Consider the following 19,884-nt stretch of genomic DNA (forward strand, 5'->3'; position numbering starts at 1 on the left):
TCCATATGACACCATGCCTTAGAGTGACTCAGTGAATGATGGAGCTTCTTAGCTTGTGATTTTTTGCAATTTCTCTTTATCCATTGTTGAACCTCCCACCTCCACCCCCTTATTCCCGCGTTCCCTCCTAAACTCCTGCGCACCTTTCATAATAACCTCCATCTGAACAGGCTCAGATCGCCTCGGCTCTTTTGCACGACACCAAATCTTGGAAAGGCTCTGTTTTTTGAAACGTCAGCTCATTTCAAGTGAATACAATTTGAAGTAACTGACACTGCTCACGTCTAAAATCCCCCTCGCTTACTTTCCTTGGCGTCACCGATAAGCCTGTAATTGGCGGATTTAACACGTCTGGCTTAATAAACGCACTAATTGTAGTTTGTTTTATGTACTCCTCAGCTTTTGCTGTAATGGAGCTTGTAGTAAACCTGACTTCAAAGGCTCTGAGCTAGTCATTGAGCGCTGAGCTTGTGGTAGCTCTGCTAGCAGGCTGTTGTTTTGGTTTGGGGAAAGCCGCTGGCACAGAGCAAGCTGTTATGCCCTTTTCTGTGTCGTGTTTTTTTCATGCAGCCAGGTAAGCACTGAACAGCCTGAACCACTGCTGGCCTAAAAAGAGGAGCACGCCGGTCCGTCATCTCGCTGAGGACAGTCTGTCAGACGTCTGTCTCTTGGTGTGCTAAAGCCCCATCACTGCTGCGGCTGCTCTTCTCTCTCCCCCGCTTCCCAGTTCTTGTCCTCATCCAACCCTAAACAACAACAAGAACAGCTCAGGCCCCATCCTCCTCCTGAAACTCAGCTGAGCTGTTTCACTCCGCTGTCCTCCCCCTCACACCAGAGTCGAGGTTGTCAGGCAGAGTTGGTGGCAAGCGCTGCGGCAGGAGGAGCTGTGAGTTCAGATCTAGACAGACAGCCCCTGCTGTGCTAGTTCTGATTCCTCTCGCGCTGGAGGTTGATACGCCTCCCATCAAGCAGCAATAATGCCAGATTATATCACTCATCTAGAGCAGGCTCTTCTCCTCCCTCCCACTGAACCTCGACGAGAGCATCTCTCACTTTCTCTCACTCTTTCTGCTTTTCTTCGTCATCAGTCAGACTCCTGTGAGAGTCTACAACTAACTCTATAATGCCTAATCTTCACATCACAAAAGATGAGTCACTCAAGGCCTCTCTTGAAGCCCATGATATCGTTGGACGCTCTCAGAGATTTTCTCAGTGGGCGGGCACCGGCTTGACACGTCGCATTTGCAACGAGGAGTCCCTTTTGTCACACATTGCCAGAAAGCTGCCCTTTCAGAAATGCTCACCTCTGCTGCCCCCTAAAGACAATAGTTCTACCTTCTTTCCAACAGCACACAAAACATAATGCTTCAGCTCTAGATGAGAATAATAAATGCTTTCAAGTGGGCTCAATCTCGCCGAGTGAACGAGCTGCAGCTCTGCACCATTTCAGAGCTATTAACCTCCTGAGCCGTGAAGAAAGGGAGCCCAATTTTAAAACCGCTTATTGTGTCCTGCCAGCCTCAGTAGCCTTCAGACACTGGGAAGAAAAGACTCAACTGTTTCAGGCCTCAGTGAACAAGCGAGAGAGACAGACAGAGACTCAAAGAGATTAGACAACACACCAACGGCTCGTATTGAGTCTGCACACATAGCTGCCAGGACCAAGGTTGTTTTCTTTGTGCACAGCCAAGTCAGCCAGTGGAGTAATGGTGCCTGGGCTCTGTTACACTGAGAACAGGCAGGGAATGAGGGGAAGTGAGAGAAGGAGAATTGGAGGGAAAGATTTGGTTGCTGTGTGGGTCATGGGGGTGAGGGATGGGTGTTGCCAAGAGAGATTAACAAGAAACACTGGCATCATTGTTGATATGGGTGTGATCTTCTTCCCACATTGCGGCTGAGCCCTGAGTGGGCGTATATTGGAAAGAGTCAAGGTCCTCACAGGGTTGCGGAGAAACACAAGACATTAAATCAAGGCAGTTTAAGGGGGGAGAACAAGGCTGCAAAACTACTTGGGTTCAGTGTTTTTCCAATTTGTACTTAATGCGAAAAAAATAACACTCATTATTTCCCATTGTCTCTAATAGCAGTCTCCTTTCTGTCTGTTTGCACAGCACTTACAGAACCCAGCCAACTTCCACTCAGCGGCCACAGAGCTGCTCGACTGGTGTGGAGATCCCCGGGCCTTCCAGCGACCTTTCGAGCAAAGTCTCATGGGATGTCTGACGGTACGCAAACACTAATTATGGTTTTTGTTGAGTTTTTCAGGTACTTTTTTGAACACAAGGAAAACAGTAATTAGATTTGGAAAAGGATGTGTCCACCTCTGAGGCTTTTAGCCGACGTTTAGGATCGTATATACACAAGTTTCATGTAATATTCGTGTAGATATTTCAGATTGTTTTACAAAGCTGTTAATAGCACGTAATTTGGATCCAGAGGTGATCTAGCTGCTTAGGCTCTTGACAGAAGTTGTCGTCAGCTGCTGCTACATTGTGCTGTGCACACACAAAACCACACACATACACAGAAGAGGTATGAAGAGGTTTGTAACTACCCAGTCACCTCTGGCTATCGCCTTTCAGTTCGCTAGCTGCTGCTCATCGATCTGGGCACAGGGCCAGAGAGCTGGCTCTCACCAGGTGTGTACAAACCTCTCACACACGTACTTACATGCGCAGCCATGTGTGCGAGCCCTTAGAGCAAAGACCTGCGTGTTTCACGTGTTTATTGCAAAGATAAGCCTTTGCAGCACTGAAAGAACGCTGTTCCCAGCCCAAGCGTTCACGTGAGCAAACAGACAAATGCTCATTAATGTGTAAATCACAATAAAAGGCTCTTAAAGGCCGATAAGGAGCTATACAATCGAGCCCCCCACTGAGATCCCTCTCAGCATGGTGCGGTTTCCATCAGCTAAATTGTTTCGTCAGACTTAGAGCAAACTGCTGCTTATCTGGAGAATTAGAACACGCAACAAGTCTGTGCATTCTTTCAGGATTTTGTCTTTGTGCCGGTTGTGTATCAGAGATCCAAAGAGAAATTTAAACATGACTGTTAATTGAACGCATGCTCCATGTGGAGGACATCGTCTGTTCTCCGGGGGCTTTAGAATCAGGAAGAGATGACGCAAATAACAAGTATTCCACTATTAGAATCACTTTACATGACAGGTGCAGTGTTTTTTTTGTTTTTTTTGTTTCTTTATATTTATGCAAAATGTGTGGGCGGTAATGTAGTGGATGGAGACATGTATTATTTTTGTATATGATTCCACAGTTTTCTAAATTCTCCCACGTAGTTCACAAGGAGCCGTCTTTCACGAATGACTTCAACAGCAGTTAAAAATAAACTACAAAACTGATTCCTTTTCTCTTTGGCAAATAGATAAACAAGAAAGTGAGTGGCCTACTAACCCTTTCAGCACCTCTCACAGCGCTGTTTTCATATTGACAGAAATATGTGCTTGGATGCACATCCTCAGAGAGAGATTAAGCTGAAAAAGGCTTATGAGGTGAAACACTGTTAAATCCATGTTGAATCTATGCTAGCCTCTGTAACTGGCTGCCTGCCTTGTATAAACTGTAGGGCAGACTCACTCACGCAGGAAATTAAGCCATTGACAACAACACGATTTGACCGTTTGTCAGAATAGTTTGCTTAATCCTGATGTGTCCTGAGCAGCTTCAGATGGATATAATGCAAGTTGCACTGGAAGTGTAGAATTGCATATTTTATTCTCCTGAATGGAACAATCAAATAAACCCTATTATTGACATCATTTCACCAGTTTTCTCTCTTTTTTCACCTCCCAAGCTTTTTACAGTATTGTGCACAAGTGTCGAGCCACCTCTCTTTTTTTGTTTTGCTTCCAAGGAGCCAGACTTGCTTCTAATTGTTTAAAGTGTTTTTGAGAAACTTATTTTCTTTCTTTCTTTGGACATTGGCTGCTTTTTGACTCATTTTAAGTCTACTCATTATAAATGATTATTTTAAGAGGAAGGTTTTTAGTGTGCTTACCCCTGTAACACTGGCCTATGAATCATTCAAGCATAAAAAAGGAACCTAACTCACAGGATGAATCAGTGTTGTGTCTACATATAACAGGCGACTTAGCAAAGAACCAGTTTTAAGTTGTAGCTTTTGGCACCTTGTTACTAGCATCCTGTTGCAAAAACACATCATTTGTTCCCTTTTTTTGTTTAATCTATAAAAAAAAAGGGCCAAAGTTAACACAGCTTAGCAGGCATAAAGTATTTTTGCACCAGTAAGATGATTCCCAAAAAACTGTTAACTTAAAACCTGCCACCTGATAGATGTATTTGCTCCTTCAGTTCATCCATCTACTGTTCACTGAAGCCTCATTATAAATGGTCTCAGTGGAAGGGCGACTGTCAAGAAGCCATTCTTAAGGCTGAGATATGCCACTTTACATAAGACTGTTCTGAAATCAGTCTGATGGAGCGACAAACTCAAATTTGAAATTTTATATCAATATATATATGGAGGAAACTGGGAGAGAGGTGCAGCAGTGAGCGTATACAGGCATCTGTTAAACACGGTGGAGGCTCTGTCATGGCTTTGCGCTGCATTTCACCCAGTGGTGTTTGGGTTCTTGTTAAAATGATGGAAAAGTCTGATTTTGATTTACCATGCATTACCATCTGGAAATCCTCTGATTGCAGCAAAGATCCTCATCTTTCAGCATGGCAATAATCCTAAACACACTGGCAGAGCAGTAAAAGCATAACTGGATAGAAACGTGCAAACTATTCCAATTTTGTGTTTTAATAGTAGATGGATTAGAAAAACTTAGACATATTTACCCGCTAACTGAAGCTTGAATCGACAGAAAAATACCCCAATACCTATTATTTCAGGTGCTTTCAGAGCAGACAGTTCTGGAGAGTATCCAGAGGTTAGTCTGGACATCCCCTGGAACTGCATACCTTCCTGTTTTCATTTGAGCCACTCATAGAACATCTGGGGCAATGTAATATCTGGCCAGCAGCTGGTAATGCACCATCACCTTGTGATCTTTTTATTTATTGATTGATTTTTTTAGTTAGGTGGTGGATGCCTGGTAGCGAGTACAGGGGAACTCCTAGTGAATGTGTGTTTATATTGGGCTTGCGCAGTCAGAATTACATAGTATTTCCTCTGTTGCATATAGATTCAACAAAGCCTGCACTTTTCAGTGTGATCTCATAAAAAAGAAAAAGTTACTAGCACTATGAAAAAGTCCCACATTCTCCTCATCTGGTTGGACATCTGACTCACGCTCCGGCTGGCTGGGTGTCGCGCTCTGGCCAGTTCACTTCCTGGTCAGTGCAGACTTGTTTCAGGTGACCCTTCATAAGCTCTGCTCCTTCTGCAGAGTGACTGTGGTTTGGCACTCTCGCCTCTCTTAGAGGAGGATACAGTCATCAAACTTGTCCCAACTGTGGATCATTGGAGCGATCCAGACTGCAGACTCCACATTAATCTTACTGTCTGTCTTTTCGTGTGTGTATTTGTGTGTGAGCGTTCACTCTTTCTGAAGAGAAATGAAGTTTATTTACAAAAGTGGCTCAAAATATGAGCACAGTTAATAAATTCAGCAGTCGAGAATATTTAGAAATTCAACTTGGGGACTTTTGATAGATAGACAGCAGCTATACTCACAATCCGCTGCTCTTTCTCCAGGTGGTGAGTCGCGTTGCTGCTCAGCAGGGGTTTGACTTGGACCTGGGCTACAGGCTGCTGGCTGTATGTGCTGCCAACAGGGACAAATTCACTCCTAAATCTGCAGGTAAGACCCATCACTTAAAAAAAAACAACAACTTTTCTTTATATACAAAACAAGTCACATATCATAAAATCACATCTTAAAGTCTTATGCTAACAGACAGTTTAGCTTATTAATTAAATAACTGTATAGTTTCAATAAATAAAAAGAAAATAAATGTCTGTTAAAGTCACCATGAATCTGTGGTTGGTTGATTTCTACCAGCAACCACAAACATCACACAAAAAGTCCATGGAGCATTATAATGTGAAGTTATTTTTAGTTCCCATTAAACATTGATGTGCTATTGAGATGAGCCGTCTGAGAGGTAGCCTGAGAAAAAGAGTCCACTCAACAGTGTTTCCGCACTGCGTGCGTGCAGCCTACACGCACATACACATGAAGCCAAAAGAGAAAGAGTGAGCAGTAATGCTATCCTCAGACATTTATCTATCAAATCCAATTTCCCCCGATCCATACCTCCCCTCCCCGCCTCTCCGCCTCCCACAGTCCTGCAGGAGCTGCCTGTTCTTGTACATTTGTCAAAGTGAAACATGCAGAGGCGGGAGAGAGAGGAGAGAGAGAGAAAGAGATGGATGGCTGGAGAGGTGTCGCTGATGTGTGCTGGACCACTCGCTCTGCCTGACAGAAACCTGACAAAGCTGTTGTCAGCCAGTCAGAGCACAGATAAACCTTTATTCGGCGGTTGCATGAGTAGGAATAATAAGAGTCAAATATTTTGTCTGGTTTCTTTGTTTTTGTGACAAGTTGAACGTGTGTCATTTGTCGGAAAACAGGAACTGCAGTTATGTCAGTAACGGTTTTGAAATCTTATCCCATAATCCCTCATACAGGCTACAGTTAAATGTGTTGCAGTTAAATGTACAGAAGGGAGTTTCAGCTTTGTTTTGGTTTTTTGTCCAAAGTGTCCGTGATATGAACATTTGCTAAGGGTGAATATCAGCTTTCAGTTGTGGCGGGAAGCATCTTGTTGGGAGGAACTTAAGTGGTCAGACAGACGTCATTGTACATTATTGATTGTTGTGTTTCTCTCTCTCTCTGTCTCTCTCTGTGTTCCTGCGTTGGGATAATATGATTGTTGTCCAGGCCATGGCACGGGCTGGCTGGCAGGCTGCCTGGCTGGGCTGGGCTGGGCCCGACTGACAGTCAGAATCATCTTCAGGCCTGCTGATGGTTCTGGGATCTAATAGAAGACAGCACGAGGGTTTCAGGAAGAGCTGTTTATGTACAGGAGACAAATGGGTACTATAGTGTAATTATGCGGGGTTGGGGGAGGGATGTGAGATATGATGCAGCCAGCCATTAAACGGGGCAGACAGGCTGCTGGGGTGGGAAGCAGATATGACTCAGGGCAGATCTTACTCACTGAGCGTCCGTCTTAGCTCCCTTACAAGGACGTCTGTCTGAGAAGCCAGACAAGGGGATGACAGCGGAGACAAGATATGTGCATGAAATCAAAGATACAACCATGCTCTCAGAAAGAGATGCAGAGAAGTGTTGGCTGTCTGTGTGGTCGTTTGTGTGTTTTCACCTGCCTTGCGCGCGCGTGTGTATGTACGTGCATTTATGCATGCGTGTGTGTCTAATTGTGCAGCTCCTGCACAATGTTCTTGGAGTCTGCATGGCGACAGAAGCCTGTGAATCTGACACCTGAGAGCCCAGACAAGGGCCAAGGAGTCTGGGATGCTATCTGTAGGCTCCTCAGGGATGGAGGCAGACTGCAGATCAATCACACTGACACTTTCTTTGAAAGCATCAGTCAAATAAGAAATTGATAAAACAATTATCCCCTCCCTCCATTTGAGCAGTTCAACAAAAACATTTAAAATGATATTTGTGTGGTGGGTTTTAAACTGCAGCCACAAATGACTGTAGAATGAATGCAAATAAATGCTGAGTGGACATATTAGAAACTAATCACTAAACTTTTAGGTTTCCAAGAAGGCTAATTTTGCATTTTAATATTTACATCAACTCTTTTGTGTGTCTCAATTAAGTGTCTTGCAAGTAATTGAACCCATGAACAAAGTACAAAGGCATAGTTGCACAGTATGAAAGTATAAACTGCTGACTGTGAGATCTGTCGAGTGAAGTAGAAAGATTTTCAGCAACAGCAGGCAGCTGACGATGAGCTGTCTGGAGATTGTGACCCTGCAGTGAAGCCTGGGGGATTAGTATGTTGCTCTAATCTGGAATCAGCCAGAGAAGAGACCTATCTGCTGTTAGGCAACGTAGCATTAGCACTGTTAACTCTCAGAACCAGCAAAGATACACAGCATTACTGCTGTTAGCATAGTAGGATTGTTAGCACTGATGTTTTGCTCCATGTTTATTTTTTATTTTTTGGAGTAGGCATGCTATAAGCTCAGGTTAAAATAAAAATAAACTTAAGTAAATCTGTGTTTATGTTTTACACCCAATAATCTATAGTCTAGCACAAATACGCTTACACCTCAGAGGTTCATTAGATGATAGAGGCGCCCTTTCCACCTTACAAATACACAAAACACAACACATAAGAAATTAGATTAACCACATAATCTGTCGAGGCTTTTTCTGCTGCCTTTTTCAGTGAATCTGCTACTCTGAATATAAACTCATAAACAGTTAGTTATCTTCCTTTTATGAAGGAAAAGCTTCACAAATTGTCACCAAGATCAGCTTTAGTTGTCTGCAGTTATCAGCTTGTCACCTCATCTCCTTGACAATATCTCCTCCTGTTGTTTGTACTCGGATTACATCTGAAGTGTGACTTGGATTGTTTTGAATGTGTATATGTTTCCAGCGTGACTCGACATGCCCTGGATTAGAGGCGGCTCCTCCCTGGAATGGTAGCTTTTTTAGCTTTAATGTTTAAGATACACACAGGTTGCTGCTTGTTTTCCCTTTGTCTAACTCAAAGACGTAATAGTTATTTAGACTGGAATCGCGAGTGTTATTGTAATTTACACAGAAGGTTAAAGTCCCTATCCAAACAATGATTCGAACTGTAAAACTTTATCTGCATACATTAAAATGACATATTTAACATTTTTTCCAGGCCTTAACATGGCATAGAATTAACTCTAGCTTTCATGTAATGCTATAAATATATATATGATTTTGCAAACTAGTCCCCACCCCCTCCTTCAGCAGCTTTCCTGTAGCCTGCTCTCCTGTACTAGCAAGTCTCGCTCACAATACTGGTTCCCGGTGCTGAAGTTTTAAGCAGTAGTTTTTTTCCTCCTGCTTAGTTTGTGAAAGGAGAAGTCAGTAAAACAGAAAAGGTGCTTTTCCAGTCAGCGGAGGGGAAAATGCAAAAACAGGAACCACCGTTGCTAGGAGAACACGGGACAATGGCTAGGTGCTCAAGGTTAGAACTAAACAAAGCTTTCATCTCAACCAGAGAATTTAGATGGATGTGCACTTGTTGGAAAGCTGTGCATAACAAGTCATAAACTCAAGTACATCATCTTCACATGACCTGTGTCTCCTCTCCTTTCTCTCCTCTCTGTTTGTCTGTTTCACAGAGATACAATGCACAGTCTCACAAAAGTTTGTAAAATAGTAAGTTATTATTTAAAAATAGTTTCCTGAATAAGTTTGGACATTAAAACTACTGGGTTAGAGCTATGGTCTAAAACTGTGAGGTTGGGTTTAGAAAAAGATTGTGCCTTGGATTAAAATACAACGTTTTAAAGCTATGGTCACTTGGTTGCCATGGTGACGCATACCTGCTTTGTCTGGATTAATTAAATGCATGCTAAAGAGATATGCTTCTTATTAAGCTTCTTACTTACAAAGTTGTACCTAACACATAGATTTTTTTCATTTTTTGCTTGAGCCCAACAAATTTATAGGTGGGTAGAGATTACTGGCTGATATTAATCTGTCTGTGTCTGCACTTATAACAGCAGATAAATTTATATACAAAGACGAGGTGGGAGAAACACCCTTCAACCATGTTACGAGTGTTGACGTTGCATTGTTTGCCCACCAGAGGGCGCTTTGAATCTTCCACGACACATGTTAGCAATGCCATAAATACAACCACGAGCGTAAACAAGTAAATAAATAACTACGCATAGCAAATGTTAATGAAATCTGTGTATGTTTAGTGTGTCTGAAAGAAAAAAAATATCAGCTAATATATCAAACTATCGGTTAGTTTAAAAATCACCAAATATCAGTATCGGTTTTAAAAGTCCTATATCTGTTGGGCTTTAATGGATATGTCTGCATAGCAGAGCATAAACTAACTACTAACTACATTATCATTGGTGTAGTGGGCGATTTTAGATCTACTAATATCTACACAAGTGATCAGTGTGTTGCACTGTGTTTTGCATGTTAGGGTAGTTTCCCTGCTTCAGCTGGTTAAGAACGAGTATTTGAGAAAAAAAGAGGAAACAATGATGAGAAGGCTTTGTTCGAGGTGGCTGGTGGAGTCCCTTCCACCCACTCGCATCTGACATTTATGAAATTTATTGGCAAAGCTGGTGTTTCTCTGTCAGTCAGCGGAGCACGCTCAGAGCTCAGATCAGGAAAACAGCCGCTCTGCTGTGTCAACAGTGACAGAAAACTTCCAGGGTGTGGCTGTAACTCACCCCCATGTCCTGTGAAAACACACACTTCACTAGCCAGTAAACTCCCTCACTTTAACAAGAACTGCAAGAGAATGAGTCCTCCTATTAGCCTCTGTGTAGGCACACCGTGTGAGCGCCTGTGCGTAGACACAAACCCTTGTCTTTCTTCTCTTAGCCTACAACAATCTGACATGTCTTCCACTCATCTGCTTCAATTTACTTTCACCTGATTGATTTTCTCGGCCCGTCTTTCTTTCCATCTTTGAGTCGTGCATGTACAACTAGAGGAAGGTGTAGGCATCCTTTGTTACTGACCCAATCAACCTTACAGACTTTTATATTTAATTACTGCTGAGTAAGTGCAGGGCTCTGAATTATTAACAGGAAACTGGGTTTATTTTTAGCAGACAGGCCTCTCTTCTGACACTCTCCAGTGGTTCATTTTAGATGATGAAACCCCTTTGCAACCCCCAAAACTACCTTCAGAACTTTACTATTAATTTTATAGAAATAAAACTCACGGGGAAACACTTATTATGGAAGCTGCATTTGCTGCCTCTGGCTGATTGGGCCCTCTATCACACACTCCTTAATTGGTTTGGTTTATACAGTTACAAGCGAATTCATTTTAGTAATATCCCAGCTGACAGGACAGTGCAGTTGTACTCAACACACTCACACACACACACAGAAGACTTTGTTCTTGTCAAAACCGGATGAGCAAATGATTTAAATCCTCCTTTTGTTCAGGGTTGACTGATCTGGCACCCACATCTCAGGACCTCAGCCAACACCCCCACCCCCACCATCATCTCCCCTCCAGGGGCTTTCGACACACCCTTTTAAAGTTATATTTCTGGCCAACAATGCCTCTGTTGTGTCTGTGCGTTTCGATTATGCGTGGGACATTTGTGAAACTGTTAATGACTGCGTACGCTGCACAAAAACCACACAAAAGAAAAACTTCTCTCAGCTGTCACGAGGCCCGTGGGCTTTTCCCTCTTCTTTATTTGACTGTGTGGCCCCATCTTAGCATTTAGGTAAGTAAGGGGGGAACAATGTCAGGTTAGGTCTTTCCTGTTCATTATTAAGAGGTGGGCGCGCAAAGACAATGAACTCAGATTCACCCTTGTGTGCCTCGCATTTTTATTCATCTGCTTCAGATATTCTTCTAGTCTCTGGTGTGTCTTCTCAGCTGGATGCGCAAAGTGGCCGCTGTCAGATTTTATTGTCCTGCGGGCAGGAGTCCCCCTCTCTGATAAGCCCGATAACTTACTTCTTGTCTGTCTTTGAAAAGATTGATCTTTTTTCTTCTCCCACTTCCTTCCTCGTGTGTAGGCTTCCAGCCAGCGTTTTAAGCTCCACCCATTTATGCAAGTTTGCAATCTGAGCTTGCAGGGTTTTTTTTGTTTTGTTTTTTTCTTCTGGATTTCTTTGCCCTTCCTGACAAATGTCAGTCACATTGCTGGATCATGCATGTGTGTGTTCCTCAGTGAACTGTGTAACAGCTTAGAGAGACAGAGCAATGGAGAGCTAGAGCCTACACATCAATAACGGCACCTTACAACTGAGGTGAGAAGCGCCGCAAATATCTTGCCGTCTCTATCGCTAGTCCTGTTTGTCTGCGTCGCCTCGCTGTCTTTATCTCTTCCTCTCATCCTCCCTCCTCCACTGCTCCCTCTTGTCTATCCACCCCCCTCCTCCTCCTCTCTCTGCTGTCTCAAGAGTGTGTTGGAGCCGGTAGCAGGTACAGCAGGAGCCCATTAGTGCAGAGCCCTGCTCTGATTGGATAAGCTGGAGAAACTGGGAGACTGCCTCTGAATAATTGATGTGCATTGTGCAGACGCTGGACAAGGGAAAAAGACAGATCAGAGAGCAAGGAAGGAGAAAGAAAGCGAAAAGAGAGCGAGAGGGAGAGAAGGGAGAAAGACAGGAGAGGACAGAGGAAGTAAGAAAAGAGTGAGCAGAGTGAGAGATCTGTGCAGAGAGTGAGAGTGATAAGGCACAGGCACAGGAGGCTTGGAAGCAGCAAAAAGCTTTGAGAGTTGCCACTGGCCTCTGCAGAAACAGGAGCATTTGTGACACTTGAGTCTTTTCTCTGCGCTATGAAGGGAATGAGATGAGATGTGCAGGGACTTTGCCCGGCTCTGGGTAAGTGTCAGAGAGAGTGTGTGTGTGTGTCTGTGTGTGTGTGCTCCCCCCTCCACGTGCCTCTCTAGCACAGAACTATTTGGCGTATTAAGCGAGTGTGTTTGTATGCATAGCGGATGATCAGGGGGTTAGCAGAGGCCAGTTGAGCAACTGCTTTTGATCTATGATTGATACAAGAAGAAAAAGCAACAATTAGCTGCAGTGTTTCTTTAAAGTATGTTATTTTAGTACATTTAAAATAGGAATAATCATTTCTGCTGTGCCTTGACATTTGTGCATTTCAGGCTTAATAATACGGGCTTCTAGCTTTGTAGTAGTGTAACACACCGGTCGCTCGCACCAGAGAGGATCAGAAGAGATCAGCTGACCACAGGTTGACCTACATGCTGTTCTGTCATAGGGGTTACACTGACTGCCTGTTTCGTGTGTGCAAACACACACTTCGCAGTGCATTACACTTAGGTTGTTTTAAGTTTTATCTTGAGTTAGGATTTAGGGTTGTCAGTTTAACATTACAATTATAGAAATGCTACAATGCTACACTATGATTGTATGAGCCCTGGTGGCTATGCAGAATCGTATAGCTAGTAAAATCCTTCAGATTTATGAAATGTAAGAGAGGTCGTGCTCATGTTGGTGTTAGGAGTACATGCGTCAGCGTCCCTCTTTCAGTCAGGAAAAGATGACCCACTTTTCCATTGTGGATTCTTTTTTTAAGTTGTTGACCTGTGCTTGGAGCCAGAGCCTGTCTGCTTGTCCACTCATTAGGAGAGAAGAAGGGAGAGGAGGAAGGAGGGGGTGTAGAGTGTAGTCATGGAAGGACAATGCAGTTGGATGAGTGCACAGAAAGGCCTGGTTTAGTTTTTCTTTCAGTCTTTCAGTGATGCTGAAAAGTGTTTAATGTCCGCCGTGTTGTCAGCTGTGCGTCTTTTAAAGGGTAACAGAATTTGAATGAGCAAAGGGCAGCCAGGCAATAAAAACATGAGGACGCTGCAGGGTATTCAATCAGTGTGTAATCTAACCTTAAAACTGACAAGTTAATTAGCAAATGGCTCTTGTAAACAATATCGTAACCATTCACTGACCGGCGGTTAAAAAAAAAAGAAGAAGAAATATACATATTTATATTATGGCACAATATGACTTCCAGCTAGCGGTAGTGGCGCTGCAGCACTTCCTGTTAGCCTGAGCAGGGTGTAAACCACTGAAACCGTCTGCATCCTCAACCTCGCAGCCACATGCAGCCGCTCTCCCCCTCTAGCCTTCCTCCTTTCTCTCTGACTCCAGCGCTTTGTTTGTATCACTTACTCCACACACTTTGGTGAACTCCAGTGAGTGCACTCTGAGTACTTCCCATCAGGCTGTTTAGTGACTCATTCCTGACATTTGAACTGGATGTGTTTGTGTGTGTGTGTGTGTGTGTGTGTGGCCTACTTTGTTTTTGCAGTTTGTTTTGCCATTTTTTTCTTTTCTGTGAATCATTACCATGCCTTACATGTGTCACTCCACCCACCACGAGCAAGTGTGGCCCGAGCGAAACTGCGTTCGATTTATGACTGGAGAATCTGAGCAAGGGATTTCTGGCAGGACAAGCCGATGCCGGGTATTGATATGATCAGTGGGGGAGGAGCAATAGGGCAGGACAGCAGGAAGTGTTTCAGGAAACAGTGAAATTCTCCATTCTTGGCGGTGACTTCCCCCATCTAGTCGAGGTGTGCTGATGGCCTCTCATGGCCGCTCCTCGTGAAATCGCTGTTTACTGATTCATGTGCAAAAAACAAAAAACCCAGCTTCCGTAGCTGGAATTTCATCACTTTTTAATCATTGTCTTAGATTATGAAAGAGCAGCCGCGGGAAATCTCAGAATTTCTGATTGTGTTTTTCACCCTAATGATTTCATTGAAGCAACAACAGTGTGAGATGAAAGACTCATTGTGGAAGTTGAGACAAGTAGCGTGTCTAGTTATAATTAAGCATGTGATATTTGCTCGTTCCCTCCAGTGGTGGCGAGCTGCACGTGGCTGATAAGAGCAGTTCATTCACAGCTTGCTCCTCTCTGATGTTCTTTCGAGCTATTCGAGGTGCTTTACTGTTTAAGCACATCTTCCCCGACGCCAAGAGACCGAATGTGTTTGTTTGCTCACCAGCACAGACCGCAGATTTCATATTTACTTTAGCTGCTTTTCTGTCCTTGTATGCGAGCATGCTTGTTTCCAGATTCCTTTGAGTGGAACAGTGCATTTTGTTTTATTGTGGATTGCGGCTGTGTGATCACGGACGGATGCTGGTGACATCCCGCCCCCCGGGGCTGAGAAGTTTATGGAGGACATGCTCTGTTGCATCTGATGCAAGTCACCTGATTTTCATACTCCCAGTTATAGCAAATGTAACCAAAGCAAGCATGAAGATTTCCCCGCACGAAAGATTTAAGGGAAGCAAAACGAGTCCGCAACTATTTAAGTTGCATGTCCCTGTAAACCAGCTATTTCAAGGTTTTGGACTTTTGGTTGGTTAAACAAGCAGTAAATAACCTGTAGATTAACCAAAACGTATATTTTGATTTTACTGAACGAGCATTTTAGGGTGCATATGTGTTATATACAAAGGATTGGCTTGGCTTTTGTAGTTTAATATATTATATATGGCACACATAATGAAAATATCTATTGCATTAGAGCGACCATTTAAATCTGCAATAAATACTATGGCAGGAAATGTGAATCTTTGCAGGGAGTCTCAGTCAAGCTCAGCTTACCTGCAAATGGATACATTAAAAACATAATAAAGAGTGTTTTTGGTGGCAGCACGGAGATCCTCCAGCACTTTCAACCTTCTGCTCAGATCTAGCCGTCATACTGCATTATGTTTGGTGTTTATTCTGATTCTCATAACTCTGCCACATTTAAAAATGTGTAATTTGAACCCCACAGAAACCAGCACCTGCAGGAGATGTCAGAGTGATTCAGGTAGAGCTACCCTCCCTTTTGGGCTGCAGCATCTCTTTTGGCTTGTGACCCACACACACACATCCAGGGGAGGAGGGGATCTGCCTACTCCCTCCATCTCCACCTGTCCTCTTGTCTAGCATCCTTCCATCCATCCTCCACCCCCCCCTCTGTCCTCATATCTGGTGTACAGCCAGAGGTTGAGGATGGAAGTCTTCCCGATGAGGAAGTCGCTTTGCTTTTCAGTTCAAATTAACAAAAAGCAATAATCAAGTCTTTTTGAAAAATCCAAACAAAACGAGGCACTTTCAAGCTAGAAGATCTGGAACACTGTGATTCGTGTGAACGTTAAACTAAAGGCTTGGTTTTGGTCGACTGTGATTTTTTGACATAGAGCTTTCTCTCTGCAGGGCATGTTTGAGTTGTTCTGCCTCCAAGCTGTTGAGACTAAAGCCCATTTGATATGCTCTTCTCTTGGAAGAAGTTGGCTTAACAGAGAGGGGGCAGGAAGGGGGATATCATTGACTGCTTAAATGGCTTCCATTACACTTCGGCAAAAAGCATGATTTTTTTTTTTCCACAGGATTTTGTATCCCCTCCATATTTGTATTTTGCATAATATTTTGTACCCACACAGCATAATTCTACCTGCCAGTGTTTTACAGACCTCTGCTTTTGATATCTATTATAAATTGCTTCTTTTTTTTCTTTTTTATCATCCCACACATTGTCTCAGAAGGCTTCTTTGTCTAGTGCCGCAGTGTTCATGCTCAGAAAGTGTAATTTTTCATGTAGTATTTTCTTTTTGTGTGTGTGTGTTTTGTTATCAACAAAAACTACAGTAGAGCTGCATGTTCGGTGTTACATGTCTCTATCAAAGCGTGCCGCGACTTGTGACAGAGGCTTTTTTTTCATTTTTTTTGTGGTAATTTTAGGATCAGGCTTGATGTGAGAGTGTACAGTATGAGGGATGTGCATTCCTGCTGAAGATTAAACTGATTAAATCCTCTACAATTAGGACAATGCTTTTGCTGAATGTGGCTCAAACGTGTTTGAGCTTTTGTGCAAACCAACCTCATTAAGCTATTTAACCGAGTTTATACTTTGCAGTTGCTTCTTCTGTCAGAATCGTACAAAGAGGAGTACGAGCAGCAAGAAATCTCTACCTGTTTCTACTTCATAAAACTCCTTCAGCCGTTCTTTGTGTTGCCATCCAAACTAATGAGGCTCAGAAAGTCTTATGTAACATCTCCTTTTTAGCAGCTTTCTTGAAAGCAGCTAACCCTTAAATATGTATGCATAAAACAGCCAAGCCCTCCAGCTGCTACGTGATACTGTGTCAGTAATAGATATTCCATATCAGTATCATGGTATCACAGTGCAGTCATGGCTGTAACTGCAGTCTTAAGAGGAAACAGGTGCACTTCTCTTGCACTGAATTTCAGTTGCCATGCAAGCTTTAAAAAAAAGAAAAGGGAAAGGGCTGACACTCCGGAGCACTCTTCTCATACAGGCTTTGAAAACTCAACAGTGCTTTCTTTTAGTCGTAGTTCACAGTATTTAGACATCAGCTCATTCTCTTTTCTTTTGCTTACCACATTTGTACTGTTTTAATTCCATTTTGGAAACATGGCTGCCATAATATACTTTTGATAATGCACCTCAGCTGATGCTGTCTTTACGTTCTTCTGCTGAAAATGAAAAAAAAACAAACCCGTGGTGGGGCAGTTTTACCCAGCTTCTTTTCTTTATGTTTGCGTATTGATCATATTTAAAGCGACTTCACATCTTCAGTCATTTTTATAAAATGTGTGACATGCCAGTGCTTTCCCCCCGCCAAAATGGCCTGCCTGTTTTGTTTTGTTTTTTAATTTACTTTTATTTATACACACTCTAATTACGCTGTATTAAATGCGTGGTGAACTCTGTTCCTCTTTTAATGCAGATGTCACCCTCTGAAATAGTCGTTTGAGTGGGTGGAAGTTCACTTTACCTCTGCACTTGGCATGCTCAGACACAGGGCTGCTTCGCTGTGTTCACTCTTTAAATCTTTAACCACACAATAGTACACTTAGTACAGTGATTTAGGGCCACAGCACAGCAGCACTCTTTTGCTGTTGCCTTCAGCATCTTTGCTGAAAGTTGAATACCTTGCGCTTATACGTGGCTTCATATTTCAGAACAGGTCAGGTGTTTATCAACAAAGTGGGGTCGCTGTCTTGCGGCTAACTCAATTATATTAGGGCGGATACATTTAAAGTATTAGCAATCTGTCAGGATTTCTAAGGGAAATGATATGCTCAGTAGCAGAAGGCTTTTACCGCACACGCAGATGCTTACACACACACAGCACTGCCAGAGTTCATAGTAATTAGCATTTGGGTTTCCTTGCAAAAAGGACTTGTACATACACTCTGTCATTAGTTAATGGGCCTTGCAGCCTGTTACCAGGGCTTATTCTCCCTCCCTTCTGCTCCCAGAGGGGCTGAGGTGAGGTGAGAATGAGCCAGGGCTTCTGCTATCAGTCAGCCATATAGCATTAAATACAGCTTGAGTGAGGAGGACCCATATGCCTCTGGGCATTATTCAATTAAAAGTCCCAGCTTCTAAGAAACAGAGATGGTTGGAACAGGTTTACGAGAGCTTCAGCTTATGTCCGGCTCTCCCTGCAGAGCAGTCTATGTGCTCAGGAGGAGGCTCTGTTTAAGGCCGGAGAATCCACTGAAACTTGTTAGGACAGAATAGTAGCTTCAGATGAGCCCAGAGGCTTGAATGTCACCGTTGTCTACAGATATTAGTCAGGCAGATCAGTAACGGTGGTTTTAGTCATGTATTACGAAGAAGCGCTTGACTCTCTGTCAGCTTTTTGAATGCTTTTTAGAAAGTCTCAGATGGTGAGATTAGCTTAGATAAACTCATTTGCTGAATATCTGCGGGCTCACCAGCTGCAAGTCAAGGACAAGGAGATACTTTATAAAATGCTTTCGAAAGAATTTGATGATGGAACTATTTAAAAGTACAGCACGGCGTAACTGAGAGCTGACTCTTCGATGCAGGTAAAAACAGCAGTTTATGATGTTATTGTTGTGAAAGACTGTCAGACGGATGCGTCGAGAAAGTAGTTTCAGGAACACTTTCTCCATCAGCTACAATCTCTATACTTTTTTACCCAACTGTAAACTGTCAGCACATTATCAAGTAGCCCTGACAGTGTAGCTATTCAGCAGAAATAGTGTAACTCACCGTTTAAAGCTAGATGTAGCCACTGTGAGTAACCCGTTGTTTAGTGGATGAGTGTTGTGAAGCCTTTAGGTTACCATGTGGTTTGTTTGGTTTTTTGGGGGGTAGGGGGTTGGAGCCAGAAGTGGCCATGCTTGGGTTATATATTGTAAACTCATTCTAGCTTTTTTAAATGACCCACTAGCTTTTCACCTGTGACTATGCTGATTTGTCTGCAGAGAATTTACGTTACAGTGCACCGGCTACACGTGCAGCTTAGACGGTGTACCTCAAAGACGTACAGCAGGAATGATCACTTGATCGTCGGGTGGAAAGAGTAACTGTGAACTGTGTCAAGACCCACCTGACTCCATACTTTTCATGAATGGTGACATTTATATAGGAATAAGGACCAAAACACTTGAAATGTCAGGCTGGTACAGAAACGTAAAAACGTTTAATTGTGCTGTAAAATTTGGGCATTTTATATTGTTTTTTGAGCCTCAAGTGGCCATTTGTGGAACTGCAGTTTCAGACTTAGATTATACCATTATGTAAAAGAAGGAAGGGGGGCATCAGTTCGGAAGACAGCGAGGGTAGTCGTACAGACCGGGTACACATTTTTGTGTTCCCTTAGATGATTTTTATGTGGAACACCACGTCAATTTGGATTTCCCAGGATGTTGGAGCAGACCAACATAACCTGAGTTAGCGATCCGAGATGGCAGCACTGAACATAAACAGTACTAAAACTGTAGACTTTGAACCTGTTTTGCCACTGTTGTGTATTTGTAACTCACTAAATGTGACCAATCAGGCTTTATCCACGATTGTGTTTTTTAAGAGCATAAAAATAAGTATTATGCTGTGTTGCTAGTGATACCTGAATGGCTCTAAGTTGCTAAGAACCAAAATTAATTTTCCCTCACTGTATCTGGAATGCGTTAACTCGGGAGTGACGCAACTCCAAGGTATCTGGAACACAGCAACAGAGAGACAGGGAGCCGGATTTAAACGCAAGGAAAAAGTGAAGTAACGACGCATTTCGAGGATATTGTAGACTGCAGGCCTTAAGTCCCATGTATGTTCTCCCATAGCAGTATTGAATTCACAAAAATAAGACTTGTGTCAAAATGATGCATTAAAAAAAGTTTCCCAGCACACAAAATATTTCTAATTAATAAATTAGGCTAAAATAGAAGGCTCCGATTGAAGAGCCATT

The 19,884-nt window shown here is 42.9% G+C and overlaps 1 protein-coding gene across 8 annotated transcripts in view; it reads left to right on the forward strand.

Annotated features, from left to right (window-relative positions):
* Positions 1 to 19,884, forward strand: part of zmiz1a (zinc finger, MIZ-type containing 1a) — a 107,449-nt gene that overhangs the window by 74,173 nt on the left and 13,392 nt on the right. For 5 of the 8 annotated variants that reach the window (XM_084949337.1, XM_084949338.1, XM_084949333.1 and 2 more), the window contains 3 exons: positions 2,112 to 2,225; positions 5,680 to 5,785; positions 15,429 to 15,464. In XM_084949337.1, the coding sequence (XP_084805463.1) occupies positions 2,112 to 2,225; positions 5,680 to 5,785; positions 15,429 to 15,464 (256 nt within the window). Of the gene's footprint in view, positions 1 to 2,111; positions 2,226 to 5,679; positions 5,786 to 7,117; positions 12,499 to 15,428; positions 15,465 to 19,884 lie in introns of those variants that run through there. The other 3 variants (XM_084949336.1, XM_084949340.1, XM_084949339.1) reach the window with 3 other exon arrangements.

This window comes from Perissodus microlepis, chromosome 13 (assembly GCF_051167445.1).
Source record: "Perissodus microlepis isolate ML-2025 ecotype Zambia chromosome 13, ASM5116744v1, whole genome shotgun sequence".
NCBI classification, from domain to species: domain Eukaryota; kingdom Metazoa; phylum Chordata; class Actinopteri; order Cichliformes; family Cichlidae; genus Perissodus; species Perissodus microlepis.